Here is a 19,855-nt window from a genome sequence, read left to right on the forward strand (position 1 = left end):
TTCAGATTTTTCCACTTGGTTCTCCAAGGACGATTTCAAACCTCTATCCTTGTGATCAAAATCACTATTTTATGGCTCAAACAAAAAACCTAATTGATGGCATCACTCCAAAAGCCAAGTCAACAATACACATTTCTCAAAAAAACTTCTTACTAAAAACTCTAAAATGTTCCCTTATTATTTGCATGATGAAGCATAAAAGTTCATCAAGCTTTAAATACAATGAGCCTGATTTATTAAAGCTCCCTAAGGCTGGGAAGGATACACTTTCATCAGTGAAGCTGGGTGATCCAGCAAACCTGAATGCAATTTCTTCAAAGTCATTTGCTATTAGTTAGCAAATGTTTTGAATTCTTGACCAGATCCATTCCAGGTTTGCTCGATCACCCAGCTTGACTGATCCAGGTGTATCCTCTCTAGCTTTGGAAAGCTTTATTAAATCAGGCCCAATGAAACAACCAACTTCTAAATGTTTTCCCTTCATCCAATTGTAATAAATTCTTTTTCGGATTGTTTCAGACAAAATGACAATGTAAACATGTGAAGCAACGATACCTCTTGGCATCAAAATGTGAATCATGTTAGGCTGCCCGGAGACATGAGCGCCGCTCGACAGAAGCGTGAATGATGTGCCATACAAATGATCTTTCATACAAAACTCTCTCCACAAACAGTTATGATTATCTCTGCCAAATAAATTGAAAGTCGAAATGATCTAACTGCAGCTTCCAGTTATAGGAAATGATTAGCGTCTGTAAATCAAACACAACTGGAATAATCCTATTAAATTATTGCATTAGTGCGTTCCAAAGGAGGGAATTCTCTGGCATTTCAAGAGGACCTGTCCTGTGCAAGCTCTGCCAGAAAAATAGCAAGCAGAGGGAATAGACCCAATCACGGTTATTGTATGTAGGCTCCTGCAGCTAATTTTTTCCCATTGCTGACTTACCGTGCTTTGTTTTGGACTAGGTTCACTGCTTATATTGTTAACTTCTTTTATTTCTTTCAATGACAACCAGTGTGAGAGGGACGGAGAGTACTGGATGATGGCTATAAACGACATTGGCACCATTACAAAAGAAAAACGTCCATCTGAACAAAACTGAGCTCCAAACAGCAAATTAAATTAGTTTACAAAAGGATATTTTTAGCCCTAAATTTTACTTAGGACAATTTTTATTGCAACCCTTATTTTCTTATTTATATAGCGCTAACATATACCACAGTGCTTTACAAAGTATGTAGTCATATCACTAGCTGTCACTCACAAGGGCTCGCAATCTAATGTCCCTACCATAGTCATTATTAAGTCAATTTGGGAAGCCAATTAACCTAACTGCATGTTTTTGGAATGTGGGAGGAAAGCGGAGTACCCAGAGGAAACCTACACAAACATGGGAGAACCTGCAAACTCCATGCAGATAGTGTGCTGGCTGAGATTTGAACCTGGGACCCAGGGCTGCAAAGGGCAGAGTCCAACCACTTCTACTCCTGTGTCACTGTCTGTCACTTGCAAGTCTCCAAAGTTCCATTTTTAAGAATCTACGACCAGGCAGGGATTCTGCAATATTCCCTTCTACCTGCCTGAACGCTCCGGGTATATGCCAAAAAGCTAAGCTGCACATGCGCAGCTTCAGCTTTGGTCACCAGACACTTGGCAATCCGCCTTCCTCTGCGTATGCCGGGAATGAATAAACTCCGCTGCACCAGTACAAAGTTCCATCAGCCCAGCTAATCATAAACAAAGATCAAAATATGGAAGGGATGAAAGAAAATGGCAGCGCCCACAATTGAACGGGGACAGGTGAGTATACACAGGGTTTAGTTCTGCTTCAAACTGACATTTTTACTAGAAAATGTAATCTTTAGAAATTATCTTTAGGAAGCAAAGAAGAAAGATGTTGGCGCCCTGCAATAGAATGAGGATAGGTCTAATCCCGGGTTTAGTTGTACTTTCACATAACTCTCCAAAAAAAGCTCCAACCTAATTATGGTGTTGAGATATCAGTGGTAAAACACAGATGTGGCTTTACAAAGGAGTGGTAATAATCATAAAATATAAGTAGAGAAAAGAAGCAGCAAAGATTTGCAAACTTGACCTGTCTAGCCCACAGAGGTATGAAAGTAATGGTTGCATTCCCCTAATACCTAAATATCAGAGAATGTTTATTGAGATAGCTGAGGAATGATGTTCGAGCCATCAGCTCCAGGCAATATGTAATTGTGGATGGGTTTGTTTGGAGATACTAATAGGCAGCACAGACCTGCAGCATGCTCCACTGACAATTTAAAGCTTGTTTGCAGTGTGCTAGGGTGAAATTGCTGATGAATAATAGGACAGGTATGCTCACCATCCACAGAGAAAATGATGGTAGAATGGCACCTCCATTGACTGGTCTTGTGATCAACATTACAGCAATAGCTATGACGTCCTGGCAAAGGCCCTCAAAGCAAAAAAAAGTTTAAAAAATCTCCAGCAGTCTAAATTTTTTTTTCCAAAAAAATGCATTATGGGGTCTATTTATAAAGCAATGAAATCTGACATTGAATGTTTTCAACAGCAGTGATTAATTCTCCACCACAGAATGTTGGCTGAAAGTCAGATTCACCAATCATCATGTGGCAGAAATCATTATAATATCACTATCATTATAGTATTTGTTTTCTCTTCTACACACACTGAGCTATGCACGTGCAGCACAGCATGCATCCCGGTACTATGACGGGAACAGAGTGGAGTACCTGGAACCATGTGTTCACCATGCACAGTAGCTGAATCAAAATCATCAATTCCATCAAGAGCTGCTGGCAGGGTTGGTTTATTAACAAAAAAACTACTTAGGGGGAGGGGGAGTATTGCAAAATGTTCTGTATAACAGATACAAAAGTCCTGAACTCAACCAATATTTATTGATATTGTATGGCTGAGGAAATCACCACCTGCTGTCAGGGATTTCAGGACTAAAAATGGTTGTGAAACTCAACCCGGATAAAACAGAAATCATCCTCCCCCCTCAAATTCCAAATCTCCCCCTGATTATTCCTAACACTGTTATTCATCCCTCTCCTCAGGTATGTTGTCTTGGCATCACCTTCAATTCCTCCCCCCCCATATTCAGAACATTTCCTGGTCCGGTCACTTTCACGTACGCAACATCTCCAAAATCCGCCCCTACCTGTCCCCAGAGACCACCAAACTCCTTGTACATGCTCTTATCTCTCGTCTGGACTACTGTAACCTCCTCCTCTCTGGTATTCCACTAAGCCGACTCTCTCCTCTACAATCTATTATGAATGCTGCAGCCAGACTCATCCATCCTTCCCACCTACCTACCTCATACACAGCCTGTCCACCTACCTACCCCATACACAGCCTTCCCACCTATCTACCCCATACACAGCCTTCCCACCTACCTACCCAATACACAGCCTTCCCACCTATCTACCCCATACACAGCCTTCCCACCTATCTGCCCCATACACAACATTCCCACCTACCTACCCCATACACAGCCTTCCCACCACTCCTCTTCTGCTGCCTCTCTTTGTAGTTCTCTTCATTGGCTTCCATTTCACCTTCATCTTTATTCATCTTCTGTGCTTTGCTTTCAAATCCCTCCATAATTCTTGTCCCATTTACCTTTCTGACCTGATAGAAAAATACTCCCCTATCCGCTCCAAGACTTTTCTGGAGTTGCCCCGACTCTCTGGAATGGTCTTCCTCATCCTATTCGGCTTGCTCCTACTTTCTGCTCATTTACAACCCAACGCGTCTCCCTCACCTACCCGTCTTCTGTATCCTAAACCCTCACTACTTCCCACCATTCCATATCTCCCCTCCTATTGTGTGATACTTCCCCCACCTTCTGGATTGTAAGCTCTTTGGGGCAGGGTCCCCCCCTCCTGTGTCACTGTCTGTCAATTGAAACCCCTATTTAATGTACACCGCTGTGTATCTTGTTGGCGCTATATAATTCCAGTTTAATATTATTACTATTATTATTATAATTATTAATAATAATAATAATAATGATATACACCCATTGTAAATTGAAAACATTTGTAGCTCATTTCATCATCCATATTTGGAGAAACATTATAGCAGTAAGATCTCTCACAATTTTTCTCGGTGAATCACCTACTTTGCTAGTGGAAGCTTCTTTTTTTTTTCTTTTCAAAGAGCCACATTCCAATGTTCATTATTTGTTACACAATCTGTGTAGAAAACCTTGGTCTTGTGTATTTGTTTCTGCCCAGGAGCAATGGGAAGACATAGCACATGAAATGAGTCACTTTCTTCCCTCCCCCCGCTGCTACCTGTACCAATTAATGATAATGCCTCGGTCATGTGACCTTGCTTACCTACTCACACCTATGCTCCAGGTGAGACTCCACTTGTTCTGCCTATTTCCTTATCTTGACAGCGTCACAAACCTTTTGGATGTTTGCATCTTCTATGCAAAGTGGATTTATATAAGGATTTCTTAGGGCACCTTATCCCAGGAAATTCCCTTTACTCACAACAATAAAATATTTCCTTATAGGAAACATCTTATTTGCAAATTAAATGATGCACACCCAATAATTTACTCTACCTCCATAACGCCATATCTTTTGATTTTTTTTTAATTAACGGTATAGTTTTTTTTTATTGTGTGCCATTTACACACGTGTCTTGATTTTAGGTTGCACAAGGTATTTCCTTGCCATGTGATCTGAACCCTGGGATAAACAGATGTGATATATACACAGTGCATGCTGCACCACCGATACCTATAGATGAATGTTTTAATGAAATTATACAGCGGGAAATAATTTGCATCCTTTATGCAACTAATGTAATTGTGAAAGATTTAATTTTCCCCTCGCCCTTTTTTAATGTATTTTATTTTATGAGCTTATATAATATATATATATATATATATATATATATTATAAATGTATGGGGGTAATAACTGTAGGGATAGAAATGAGTATATAAATTCCATAGCTGGGTGCATCACCCAGCTCTTTTCAGTAACCACCCGCCTGTTTTGGGTTGTTACTGAAATGTTGGGTCACAATACAGGGGCTGCCACCTGCCTATGGCTTCTTCCCATGGCTTCTTCCCATGGCTTCTTCCCATGGCTTCTTCCCAGCCTAACTTAACTTCCCACACTGTGTATGAGCAATATAAGTCAGTAATTGTTTTTCTGATGCTTCAGTAAAGGATTGTAAAACCCATCAAGTTTACAATACCTGGAAACTAATCAATAATACTTTTTGTTGCAATGCTTTGCTAAGCCCTGGAAACAAGAAATACCCCTCCGTCCCAATCACATCAAAACACGCTTGTCAACACATGTACAGAACACATTATGACGAGCTGCTGAAGTCACATTAAAAATGCAGGAATGACAGATGTGTTAATGGGCCCTAAAATTAAAGATTGATAGAAAGATAAAATTATTTTTGTAACAGCAAAAAGTGTTAGGTGCACTTGAGCTACTCATCTAGATCAGCATCAAGGCTCAGGAAAACCTGTGATGAAATGAATTAATTGAGGGTTGCTGGGAATAATACCGCCATTATGGGTATATTTAGAGAAACATGACCCCATTAGGGGATATTCAGGGCAGAATGGCCACATTATGGCGGTAATCAGGGCAGAATGGCCCCATTAGGGTGATGATCAGGGCAGAAAAATGCCCCCATTATGGGATAATCAGGGAAGAATGCCTCCAATATGGCCATAATCAGAGCAGAATGTTCCCGTTATGGTAATAATCAGGGCAGAATGCCCCCGTTATGGTGATAATCAGGGCAGAATTCCCCCATTATGGCGATAATTAGAGCAGAATGCTCCCATTAGGGGGATAATTTGGAAAGAATGCCCCCGTTATGGTGATAATCAGGGCAGAATACCTGGGTTATGGTGATAATCAGGGCAGAATGCCCCCGTTATGGTCATAATCAGAGAAGAATGCCCCCATTGTGGTAATATTCAGTGTGAAATGCTCCCATTATGTCATAATAAGGGTAGAATGTCCCTATCAGGGTGATAATCAGGGCAGAATGCCCCCATTATAACGATAATCAGGGAAGAATGCCCCCCATTATGGTGATAATCAGGGCAGAATGCCCCCATCAGGGTAATAATCAGGGCAGAATGCCTCCATTATGGTGATAATCATGGCGGAGTGCTCCCATTAGAGTGATAATCAGGGCAGAATGCCTCCATTAGGTCATAATAAGGGTAGAATGTCCCCATTATGGCAATAATCAGGGGAGAATGCTCCCATTATAACGATAATCAGGGTAGAATGTCCCAAATATGGCGATAACCAGGGCAGAATGCCCCCATTATGGCAATATTCAGAGCAGAATGCCCCCATTATGGAGACGATCAGGGTAGAATGCCCCATACATGAGACATTATACTCACCTCTGCTGCAAGCCAACCATCTATTCCAGAGATGCAGCCCCTGTCAGACGCTTCAGCATTTAACGCAGCGGGTAGTGTTGGAGGCCTGTGCACCCCACTGTGCAATGCGAGGAAACAGAGGATGGCACCACCATGAGCAATAGGGAATGAGCTATCTGACCCACTCCAGACAAGTCATATGAAAGCTGTAGCTCTTGAATGGAGGGAGGCTGGAAGTTTGACAATGACAGTTATTATTATAAATATCTTTTTCCCATAACACTTGAAATGCATACAATGCAGAATCTTGAATTCTCACAGGGTCCTCCAACCCAGTACTAGCCAGACCCTACTTAGCTTCCAAGGTCTGGTACCTATACAGGGTGGTACCGCTGTGGGGTTTTTAAACCTACCAGTATGTTTTTGGTGTGTGGGATGAAACAGGAATGTCTGGACGGTCCATGCAAACACACAGGAATAACATAAAAACTTAATGTAAATAGTATCCTAGGACCCTAGAAATGAAGGGCCACCATGATGCCTAAACATTCTCCTTGCAGCCTATTATAATGAAAGAAGTATTCATTGTTATCTTATCAACCCACAGATTTTGTAACATTACTAGCCTAATCCATCTTCATTTTAAGGGTCAGGGGCATTTAGGGATTGTTAATTTGTGATGTGATTACTGCTTACCAAGCACCCCATTTTACGCACTTGGTCCCATTGGCATTTGCAGGCCTTAAAAATCACAATACGATTGGTTTTCTAGCAATATAGTTAAACAGGAATAGGACTGAAATAAAGAAATCTACACATATCAGCATTCTTCCAGCCCCTTTTTGCTGGGCGCACCACCCGGCAGTTTTCACCAACCACACGGCTGTTTTTGGGTGATACATGAGCTGCCACGCACCTAAAATTTCTTCCCAGCCGGCTTTAAAACGAAATTTAGTTGGATATCATTTGCTTGTAGTTCTATACCCCCTCACAAATGCTTCCAAAACACTTTTCAAAAAAGCCTTACAAAATGCTAAGTAGTGATGAAGCATCTCAGCACTCAAAGCTGCACAATGCCGCTTCACTCCTATCCATTCCAATTATAATGAGAAAGCTTTGCAGATATCCTGATTTTTTGGGCTGTGAAATGATTGGAAACCCCATTTTTAATTGCTGCAAAACCCTCTGCATGAACAAGCACAAAATGGTGCAACAAAGGCCGCAGTGCTTTTACCTAAACCAACTTGAAACTTTCCCTAAAAATACAAGCAAGTCAAAATAAACTACAGCGCTGCGTAATATGTTGGCGCTATATAAACCCTGTTTAATAATAATATTTAATAATAAAAGGGACCTCATAATAAAAAATTATAACTCTTCCCTATTTTACATATTCTATAATATAAATTACGACAGAGCCAGATGTTATATTGGGATGTCATCAATGAGGTAAATTTCCTTCACCATATACAAATGTAAAATTAAAACTTTCATTTTTTTTTGGGGGGGGGGGGCGCTTTTTTAAATGTTGTCATCTCTGACCACATTAAAACATACAATTGAGCTGCCTAGACGCGTATTTCAACAGACCGTGACTGCTGGGAAACTGAATCACTTCCCTACACAAACTTTATTATCTTTGGGCAAAAAAATCCAAGTGCGTGCGTCTAATGTAATGCGGGTCTGCACGTCAGGCTCTGAAGTACAAAGCGTAGCGAGTTATTTCCAGGATACTGAATTTAAGATTACATATGAATCAGATGAGAAGCGTCAGGACGGGGAAGTCTTTCCTATGTTCAGCGTTGGTTTACGGAAAGCTTCCGTGCGCAAACCACGTCTATGCCTCCCAACATGGCTGTCATATATGCAAGGATGGAGGGTGCACTGCCGCCGCAATACGGAGCCAGGAGGTTGGCAGCGAGGAAAGGAGAGAGCGAGGGAGGGAAGGGTTCTTTGTACCTGAGCCTAAACTGTGTCCAACGGAGTCAAAGGCGTGTAGCATAGAATCTGTAACACAAGAGGATAAATTCAATCCTTTCTTTCTGGATTGTGTCTAAAATAGCAAATAAAGTCAAAAGCTGAAGAGAATAAAAAATAATTTATCACTGGCACAATAATTCCATACATTGGGCATTAGAAAAATCAAACTCCCATTCACCTCTGCAGTTGTCAGCATTGTGGAAATAATCATCTTTTCATGGCTTGTTCACAATAGCAGCTGCCCAGCCCCTTGTGAATTGGTCCAGTTGGAGCTGCACAAGAATAGCCACCGGCCAAGTGACAGGTGCGGTTGGGGGCATTTAGTTAATACAACCGCCTATCACAGCACTCGGCAGGTGGCTGATTTGCAGATAGTTGCACAGGTGAGCTGCCCAGGGTCTGCAAGAGGCAAACAGAGTGAACAAGCCCTGAACTAAAGTACAATATTACCTGTTTTTCCTCTTTTTTTGCAGCAGAATCTCGTCAGGCTTCTAGCCATCTAATGTAAACAACCCACAGGTGTTTCTAGGTTCTTACATTCCCAGGAAAACCAGCTATGAAGTCTTTAAAGATCTTTGAAAATGAACAATTTCACATCTGCCTATCATGAATATGTAAAATGTTTAGGTACGGCAATGCCAGAATTCTTTGATTTTACCCAATGCAGCCAAGTGCAACCAGACGTGAAGGTGGAGCTCCTCCATCAGATCCGTTTTCAATCCTTGTGAAAGGATTGGACCCCTTGTAACGTATTTATAGCTGCCTGAGATCCCAAGGGGAGATTCAACCCATTGTCCACAGGGATATCAATGAAGAAAAATGAAAAATACTTATTTTGTTGTTACCAGAACAGAAAGGAAATCCTTCCATGGGGTTTTGGCCTTCTTCTGTCTTCTAAACCTTCACTACTCCCCCACCCTATTGTATGATACTTCCCCCACTTCTTAGATTGTAAGCTCTTTGGGGCAGAGTCCTCTCCTCCTCTTGTGTCACTGTGTGTATCTGTCTGTCATTTGCAACCCCTATTTATTGTACAGCACTACATAATATGTTGGTGCTATAAAAAAACATCATATATAATAATAATCCTTACTATACCAAACAGTTTTATAAGGTGAGCAGAGTTCATATCTTTAAAAAAAGAAAGGAGAAAGTGTTATCTAATCAGATTGAGTCATTGACTTTTAAACCTGATGGGTCATTGGGTAATGGGGGCAACAAATCTCTTCTTCCAGTGCTCCCGGCCTCAGTGCCCCTTTCCCTCCTTGTCACTGCCATGCACAACAATCATTTAGAATTTTTACTCCTAATAAAGTTTACAGAATTTTCTGATATTTTTAGAATTTCCCAGCTGAATATTTCACATGTTACAGAACGGGATCAGAGATCACTCCGCTAATTCCCAATTTAGGATAATCCCATTTAAAACCCAACAATTTATTCATCAGATCATTCCTATAAATACCCTCACAGGTTGCTGAACAAAGCTACAAAAATACTTGCAGGAAAAACTAAGAAGAGAGATTTATGGGCTGCTGAAAATAAGACCGAGAAATATGATGATTATCTGGAGCAAGGAACAGCTCATAAATCTCGCGCAGTACTTCATATCTTCATATCGCACAGATGAATCTCATTTCATTTCTGCAGGCAGGGCACACGGTGGGTACACAGATTAGGAGAAGCATGTATGCCGGCTCCTAATGTATCCCGGTGGAGAACGCCGGCTCCTAATGTTAAAGTGAATAATTTAATAACATTACAAAAAATAAATCCTGACATGCATTGTTTTTCTAAATTATTTATTAAAAAAAAAGCCATCCTTTAATCTGTGACTACATGATAGCACCAGTCTGCTGCCTGCAAGTGAAAACATTTCCTCTCTTCATTTAGCAATGATAAAAATTGCAACATTGTAAGAAATAAAACAAGAGACTACACCAGGCTGATCCATGTCAGACATATGTGAGCACAAAACTTGAACAGGCAGCGGTTTCTCAGATAATATCTTCATCCAGTACGGGAAGTATTGTGATCTTAGTATATTATATTGCATATCAGAAAATATTTTCTACTGACCATGTGACATTTTTATCATTTTATAAGTAGGTAGATAACCTTTCATATTAAAAAAGCGTCTATTTTTTATGCAATTTATTCTACAGAGTGGCGAGGGCTCACTTCTAAGGCTACATACACACGTCAGATGATCTTGGACGAGAATCTGACATGTGTACAGCCGCTGTCCGACGTCGTTCATGGATCTGTCCTGGTGGATCCACGAACCATCGTAATGCAATTTAAGGATAGAGAACACAGCGGGGTGCCGCTCGCTCGTTCTCCCCCCTCATCATAGAGCCGAACGGTGATGTATGTACAGCGCTTGTTCATTCAGCTGTCAGTCTTTTGTCATTCGAACAGAACGTGAAAGATCCTTTCCAACAACAAAAGTCCAACGAGTACGTAGTCTAACTTTTCCCACCACAGCTGTAATTACAATGTTGCACAACTTAAGGGAAACCCAAAGCCTCCTGGGAGACATCAAGCGGCTTCTTCTGTGCATGCAGGGCTTTTCCTGCATTGTAAAAAGAAAGTGACACAGTGAGATCAGAACTTTCTACATTTTAAGGAGGAAAAATCACCCAATCTCAGGAAGATGGTAGCACCTGCTGGCTTCCACAATTGGCTTCCATTCAATCCCCCGCCATCTTGGATTCTTTGTTCCAGTGCAGGACTGAATAGAAGCTGATTCTGGAAGGATGGAGGGATCTGCAGAAGTAAAGGTGTATTTTTTAATGAAAGTTCTGCTTTCCCGGACTCTAGATTTGGCTAAATAAAAGCTTGTTATTTACATGATCCAAAGGCTCCAGGTCCTCGTGTCAGCTCCAAATTGTGTTAGTGGTGCTGGCTGCAGAACAATTCTGAATTGTTAAGTCATATCCAGAATCCTGATTCTATCCATCACACATGGCGTAGCATTGTAGATTAGATATTTAGACCTCACTTCCAGGACCAATGCTTTATAACAGCTTCATCAATGGTGACTTAATCACTGACAAATATTCAAGTGTTTGAATCTTGTGACTCCAGCAAATAACATCACAAATATTTTCAATCCTGGAGAATGTCGAACACCCCCAGGGAATCCAACATGAGATAAAAAATACCCAGCAGGCTTCCAATATGAACATGGATTTTGCAGAATGATTGCGTTGAGGTGATGAAACTTCATTTATTCCATTTTAAAAGAACTTCTGAAAAAGAAGAAATCTTCACCTTCACCGCATATATATATATATATATATATATATATATATATAGACATCACCCAACTCTACACCCAGAGCCGCCGGTTCATAGACCAGATACATCCTAATATAGAGCCATTTATCCCACTGTACACCCAGACAGGTCAAAGATGCTCAACCCAAAAGAATTCCGGTAGAAAATGTTAGCTCATGGACATCATAATAACTTGGAATGGATTTCTCAATTGTCATATGCAATTTGGTGGCAAATGCTTTCCATCCTTGACCTGATCCATTCTAGGTTGGCTGGATCACCCAGGTTCACTCATGATAGTCTATACTCCAGTCTTGGAGAGCTTTAATAAATCAGGCACTAAGCCCTAAGACCCTAAACCTGATCATCGAGTGAAAACAAATGCAATCACTACATCTAAAGATTTGTCAGCTGCAATATATTACATTTGTGTCCCAGGGTTGGATATGGTGTAACTTTGCTGCATGTCAGACCTGTTTTATGTCCCCACATATCACATGGCATTCAATACATCGTGCAGAAGAGTGGTGTAACCCCATGCATGCCCATTTGCATATTTCCAGATGTGGGATGTTCCAGGGGATGTAGAGGAAGAACTGTAACACGTGAGTGTTATTTGCTGGCGTGTTGTGTTCCTATTGTGTGCTGCTTACCCCACGTCCTAGATTGTAAGCTCTTCGGGTCCTCAACTCCTCCTATTGTGTGCTACTTCCCCCACGTCCTAGATTGTAAGCTCTTCGGGTCCTCTCCTCCTCCTATTGTGTGCTACTTCCCCCACGTTCTAGATTGTAAGCTCTTCGGGTCCTCTCCTCCTCCTTTGTCACTGTCTGTATCTGTCTGTCATTTGCAACCTCTACTTAATGTACAGCGCTGCGTAAAATGTTGGCGCTATATAAATCCCGTTTATTATTATAATAATAATATTATTATAATAATAATATTATTATTATTATTATTATTAATTATTATTATTATTATTAATTGCCATCGTATGCAGATTGTGTTTTGCTGCCCATTTCAGGGACAAGTTCTATTTGAAACTAAATTCCAAACAAAAAAAACAGTTACCTTTAATCCTGCAGATTCGGAGGAGGTTTCTTGTTTGAGTCCCACGTCGTCCCAGTGCAGAGGAAGTGCCAGGCGCCAACATTTCCTTTTCTCTTCTTCCGGGTTCTTGTTTATGCGTCACCCAATCTCGCACTGCACATGTGTGAGATCAACAATGTTTTTCTTACATTCTTAAGGAAAGGGCCCCTTCTGTGCATGCCCGAAATGAAAGCATGTGCAAAAGGAGCAGCCAAGAGCCTCTCGTGACGTAGGTATCCCGGAAGGCTTTGCGCTCCCAATCTTTCTTGATCAAAAGGGGGTGTGCTGCACAAAAAATCAAATTTTTCCTTTTTATGTAAACTAAAATTTTTGAGTTTAGGTCCGCTTTAAGGCAGCCTGCTGTTTTGGTTCACATAACATTATCTATTAGAAGGTCTCCTAGCTGAATGATATCTCTCAATTATTGCGATCCTGTCATCACTAAATCCTCCTAAAATTGGATTTTCCCACTGTCATGCAGATAATCTAATACCTTCACTTGGTCTGGGACCAAACCGGCTCCTCTTCCACTTATAAGGAATGCTTTCGAGTCTTATTTCTCTGTTGCATTAAAAGATTTTCTAGAGAGAGAGGAATAGAAGCGAGAGATAAACTTTCAGATCTAAGATGTCCATATAAGCTCAGGATTTCAAGTGGATTTTTTCTGGTAGCCAAATTAAAAAGGTCCAAAATGAAGAGTTATAATGAAATGAAAGATTACGCCGGGTCACGAGATCCGTAATTAAGGCGAAGAGTCTCCGTATGATGAACCCGAGATTCTGGGAAACAACTTTATTAAATGTTTTTAATAAATGTTTAATTTCTAGATGAAAACTGATTTTATGAACATTCCCCGGTGTCTTTAGCGGTGGTTGTTGTTTTGATTGTTTTGGCAGAAAGTTGCAGCCAAGACTAACACACAAACATAGAGAAGGAGGTTGGGCCAGATGTTATACAGATGGAAGATCAGAGAGCCGGCCTGGAAGGGAGCGCTGCCAACATGAACATTATGAACTCCCTAATGTAACGCTCATGGCGCACAAAGAGAGATGATTTTCTCTAAGTGACCGATGGCATAGAAACAAATACATAAATAGGGAAGGGGGTACTGGAAGAATATTCCGTATTCAATGTACAGCGCTGTGTAATATGTTGGCGCTACATAAACCCTGTTTAATAATAATAAAAGAGCATAAAGAATTACCTAGTAGTATGGTAGTAGTATGGTAATGGAACCAACCAACCCCTAGTATACATACTAAAGGAAAACAAGGAATGGATAGACATAGATTCAGTTTATTCAAAAAGAGGATCTTTTCAGGTCATAATGGAGTAGTGCTATTTACAAAACGTATTTTTGGTAAAACTTATACAGGAAGGTTATATTGTTACATTAATTGAAACAGAGATCTAAAAACAAAAATATGAGTTTACCGCGATACATAAGTTTAAAAAAAAAGATATTCCAACGCATTTCACAATACTTGCTTCTTCAGGGGAGTCACTCGGCATACCTTGTCACATTCCTTTATGTTCTATTTTAAACTGTGTGTTTTTCTATACATATAAGTTATATGATGGTTCCCACTATCCCGAGAAAGCCTATAATGCGAAATGCGTCAGAGACCAAGCTTACTGCGTGGTGTATCAATTTCTTTTACTTCTCCATGGAACCTTTTATGATTAGAATCTATAGGAGAATTGTGGTTTAGCATTCTATTTACCCCACAGAGACTAATGGGGCCAGGACCAATCTTGATTTGCAATCTGTAATTGTTTACTATGTGTTTGTGTAATTAAACCTGTTCAATATAGACTTTTACATGCACATATAATATTCAGATATAAAAAAACTAATTGCCATAACCCTCCACCCCCCAATACTTTTCTTTTTTTCCTATTCTTATCCACCTTGAAATAGTTACCAACAACCAATTTGGTAACTAAAAAACTGAGCTTTAATCAGACGGTCCTGAATTATGGACCCTTCATCCATTCCCAGTACGTTGGGCTGACACAACAGGAAGAACAATACCAATGCAGCAAATGTCTGACAGAGGAGCTAACCATCCCTGCCTTACTTAGTAAAGACACTTTTTATGTCTGCCTTCTCATTGGTCAGTATCTCCTGCTTTTCCATCCTAGGGACAACAAAAAAAAAAATCCCTAAAAGCGGACCTATTACCAGATTTCCACAGCTTTTTGGGATATATACGGCGCATATTACAGAAGGCTCCAGGCAGGTCCAAGATTGAGCATGCGCACAAGAAGCTTTCCCACAATGCAACATTGTGCATGCAATCTGCACGCATGTGCAATGAGATCGGCACTTTTTTAATTACATCTCAAAGAGCAAAGGTTACCTGATCTCATACCTGCGCAGTGCAAGAAAGAAGACATGAGAAGATGGTGGAGCACAGTTTCCTCCTTGCTGGAATGAAGAAAGAATCCAGAATGGCACAGGACCTAATGGAAGCCAATTGTGGAGGGATGGAGGGCTCTGCAGAATTCAAGGTGTTTTTTTTTTTTTTTTTGTTTAAATGAAAATAAAGTCAGTAGTAAGGGGTTATTCACCGGACGGGAGTTTCTTCTTCTGCACAACAAACCTGAAACTAATTTTCTGGATTTTCTCAGAAAAAAGGAGAATTATTCTAATCTACAAGTTTACAGACAAGTTTCATCCTGAGCAGACTCCTAATTTGTTTTCTGATAATGAGCGGTCAGAATAAAGCAAAGATGTTATAAATTATACACAGCGCTTGTGAAATTATGAAATGGTTCTGTAACCGGGAACTCTTCCAGCACCAGACGTCATCAGACGTGAAAAAAAATCTATTTTCTGTTGTTTGAAATGCCAATATCTATGAAATGAATGCGGTCATCTGAATCTTTTCATTCCCAGAGCAGAATCATTTTTTTCTGTATTTCTCACAGAATTTCCTGGCTTCCTGCCGCTCATGCTGGATGCAGAACAGTGCAGTGTCCAAAAAATGAAACGAGAGCCCTATTTACACCATTGCATTGTAGTAAGTGCTGGGTGTGCTGTGGTTTCAGAATTTCGTGGTTGGGTTGCAGCATGAATGGTAAGAGATGAATACTGAATAAGAAATAAATACTGAAGGGAAGTTTTCCTGTCCGCTCCATTGAATTTGGAGATCATTCAAAATATATAGGCTTCCCAAATAAAACAATGCCTGGCATGCCTATCACCAAAGCATGGACAGGTGCACATGGGCCTGTATCATCGGCGTTGCTTTTTTGGGAGGAGGGGGCCACTGTGAATAACCCCTTTGTGTGATTATACGTTATGTGTATCCTAAGTATGTTAAAAGAAGAACTGAACTCGGAAAGCTGTGCCCAAAATAGGCAAAAACAAAAGAGCAAATACCAAGTCACCAATATTGCCTGTTTTCCCAATTACTGACTCACATTTTCCTATTTTATACGATGCAGGCAGCCATCTTGGTACAGGTCAAGCTTTGCTTCTACATATTATTGGATAGCTAGAGGTAGGTTATGGTGTTCCCCTTGGAAGTCACTGGTTCAAGGGCCAAACCTTTATCAATAAATCAAAGTGTAAAGAGAGAAGGAATTTTTTGAGTGGCCAAAATAGAATTACGGTAAATATATATACCAATGTATACAAGGTTGGTTACTTTATTATGTAACCCTCTTGGTTACAAGAGACTACCTTTTAAACTACCTCTGTATGGTGCAATTTGGTGCCTACCCTATCTCTGACTTTGGCTGTTTACCCATTATATCTCCAAATGGACCGGTTTGTTTTCCCTAGAGCATAAATATTCACCTCTGATTTATTCAAAAGAGGACATTACGCTTACGGTCTCCACAATACCCCTGAGAAGCCCTAAGAGGCGAAACGCGTCGGGATTGGAGACCTTTCCTTTTGGTTTATTTAAACATTACTCCAAGATACATTAGGAGTTTTATGTCTAGTTTTACCGGTGATCCCGTTCACAATACATATAACTGAACTGATAATACTTTATTATGTTATGACCAGTTGCCTATGTTCTCCAAGTACAAAGTAGTATATTGTTGTAATCTGTGTCTATTGAGGTTGTACACATACCACAAATGATTAAGTGACACCAATGATCTTTTTGGCTATCTGTAAGGGTGACATTCTTCCCACTGGCCAGCAATGTAAGAGGAATTCTTCCCAATGACCACCACACTAATTTACTGTGAGTTGTGGATATATTATTTACATAAAAGGTTCCCTGAAGACCTGAAAGCTATTTCAAGGGTTCTTCCATGGTAAAAACATGAAGAAAGGCTGGCATAGAGCAAATGAAGCAGTACAGAAGCGGCATCACTAAATCTCACCCAAAATCTCCTGAGCAGTCAGAGGCTGCAGTGCCTAACATGATCTCACACTTCAGATATATCACCTGAAGCTACAGAACCCAGTGCCTAGGCACACTCACATACCAGGGAGTGCATTACTCATTTTCTGGAGGGACTCATGGCTAAAGGGAAATTTTCATAGTACGGTTTAACAAATTACCATGTGTAGATAATCCCTTTAAAATAAAAAACCTTCATTTTTTGAGCTCTGGTTCACTTTATTACCTTAATGATAAATGTCCGGAACTCCACTGATCTTTTATTAGAATAATTTATATATAGTTGTGAACTTTTCTCCTGCTGGTCCCCAGATCCTCGGTATTCTGTGTTTCTTCACTTTGTAACTGCTGCTGGAAGTGAGGGGATCTCACTCTAGCACGATGTTCGAACTGACAGTAAGTGGTTACCGGTTCCTCGTGCCAGGGAACGGCTACTTTGGGAGTGAAGCTACATGTAAATAAATGGGGGGGAAATGAGCAGTTCAGTATTGCGCTCTATCAACCGTATCACATTTGCATGCACTGGATCTTAAAGTGCTGCAATGCCAGTGTCCAAGCGGCAGACAGGATTCCACATGGGATCGCTTGATCTGAAGGTCCCAACCTGCCCTAACCTAACCCTTAGCAGCAGTAAAAACTGACACTGTTCTAACCCTTCCAAAAATGTTTTGGCTGTATATATACTTTAATAATATTTTATTATTAATTACTAAACGTTATAATAAAAGAAGAACGCTCTGAACAAATTTAGATTTTTATAACAATAGCATGAGGATGCAGAAGGTTTTGATTTTGAACACATGGTGACCCAAAATACATCTGTAGCAACTTTCCCTCTTTGAATGGTTTTTTTGGTTTGCACCACAGTTATGCATCAAAGGACAACTTTAGGTCCTGCAATCCAAATGAAAATATATATTGTCCAGCGTTATATATTGATTTATTTATTTAAAAAAAGGTGCACATCAGCAAAGAGGCTTCATTTGAAAGCAAACCTGAAAAACAGATTCCCAAATCTGTAAAGGAGGAGAACAAAGCCAGGGTTGGGATCCTGGATAAATTCCTAAAGGTCCCTAGGGGGAAGGGTCCATCCACTTACCCACAGATTTTACACCTAACATTACGACTTGTAAGAACATGAGAAGAGAGTAAGGACCAGAAAGATTTTAGTTCCATGGTCCCGAAGAGGCAACAGAGCCATGTCAGTGTTCTCCCCAGCCTCTTTTAGCTGGGCGCACCACCCGGCACTTTTCAGTAACCACCCGGCTGTTTTTGAAAAGTTGGGTCACAATTAAGGGGCTGTCACCCACCTACAGCGTAAAAAATATCTGGGTTGAACACTGCATGGAGGATGGAAGGTGAGAGGATTGGGGCTGCTTCTTGCTATCCTCCACCCCCCACAAGTTCCTTCCTCATCTCCTCCATACAGTTCTCAAAGGAACGCAGCTCACAGTATACAAAAAAGGAAAATGATACACCTGCCCTTTCCTCCTAAACTATTATTATTATTAAACAGGATTTATATAGCACCAACATATTATGCAGTGCTGTACATTAAATAGGGGTTTCAAAAGACAGATACAGACAGTGACACAGGAGGAGGAGAGGACCCTGGCCCGAAGAGCTTATAATCTAGGAGACTAGAGAGAACTATTTTAGGTCCATTTAAACTTATTTTGGAATATAGAAAATGAATAGAAAATAAGGGATTTGGAAGAAGGGAACGGAATTGTTGAACTCTATAAAGGAAAAAGAAAATGTTTTGTAATGAAAAGAAAAGGAGGGCAAGCACATGTAGAACATTTATCAACCCAGACTAAGCCCTGGGGAAGTGACTGCACACTATGTGAATATGAGGAAAGGATGAACCATCCCCAAACCCAAATACAGTAAATTGGAGAGTGATGTACACAGGGCTGAACCACCACCATGGTCAGAACATTGTGACTATATGTAAAACTACAGCTAGACTGAGAGAAAAAACAATCCCAGAGTATATAAAGAGCACATCAGAGATCCTCTGAAGAACATAAATGGGGGCGGCCAAGTTACAGATTATCCTGCAGGGCTGTGATTGATGGGCACCAGACAGGACGATGCATCCACCAAGACAGACGCCAATTGAGTTTAATTAGAGTATGGAAACGTGTCATGCACAAGAATCCCAGAATAGTAATCCACAGCATTGCAGCCTGTACCAATCCTGCAGCCACTATCAGTCTTGTTCGGGCACTGTAAAAGTGTCAAAAACAGTTTTCTTTTTGAAGCAGCCATAGAATAGAATAACCAGTTCCTTGTTGCAGAGAATGACCTTTGTGGAAGTAGTGGTCTCTATGCAAAGGTCTGCAAGCTTGTTGAGTCAAAGATAGAGTGCTCCCAATCTGCAGAAAGCATGTGCTTTGCTGACTGCATAGATAAAGGTCTGACCCATTACTGGTCCTGTTCATTATCTGCAGAGAGACCACTTCTTCCACTTTGGATGGACTTGGTCCAGTAACCAGAGCCTGGAATCAGGGGCTATAAAAAGGCTAGCAGGCAATAGAAGGACAAGTCTGGAAGCTGGAACTTTTCTGCTCATTGGCTGCTAAGTTTCCTGAAATCACCTTCAGCTGTGAACGGTCTCAGAGGAAGTGCAGGGGATGCTAAAAAAAGGCAAATCTCTGCACAGGTAAAGGGAGGCTGAGGATGCTGCAAACTGCTGGACAGATAATCTGCAGGCGGAGTGGTAACACTA

General features: G+C 40.6%; 1 protein-coding gene across 1 annotated transcript in view; it reads right to left on the bottom strand.

Annotated features, from left to right (window-relative positions):
• The window catches only part of ST3GAL3 (ST3 beta-galactoside alpha-2,3-sialyltransferase 3), a gene marked incomplete in the record, with an annotated part of 186,073 nt that overhangs the window by 110,390 nt on the left and 55,828 nt on the right, over positions 1 to 19,855 (bottom strand). Inside the window, 1 exon segment of the mRNA XM_072419309.1 lies at positions 8,363 to 8,410. Within this exon segment, the coding sequence (XP_072275410.1) occupies positions 8,363 to 8,410 (48 nt within the window).

Source organism: Pyxicephalus adspersus, chromosome 8 (genome assembly GCF_032062135.1).
Source record: "Pyxicephalus adspersus chromosome 8, UCB_Pads_2.0, whole genome shotgun sequence".
Lineage (NCBI taxonomy): Eukaryota > Metazoa > Chordata > Amphibia > Anura > Pyxicephalidae > Pyxicephalus > Pyxicephalus adspersus.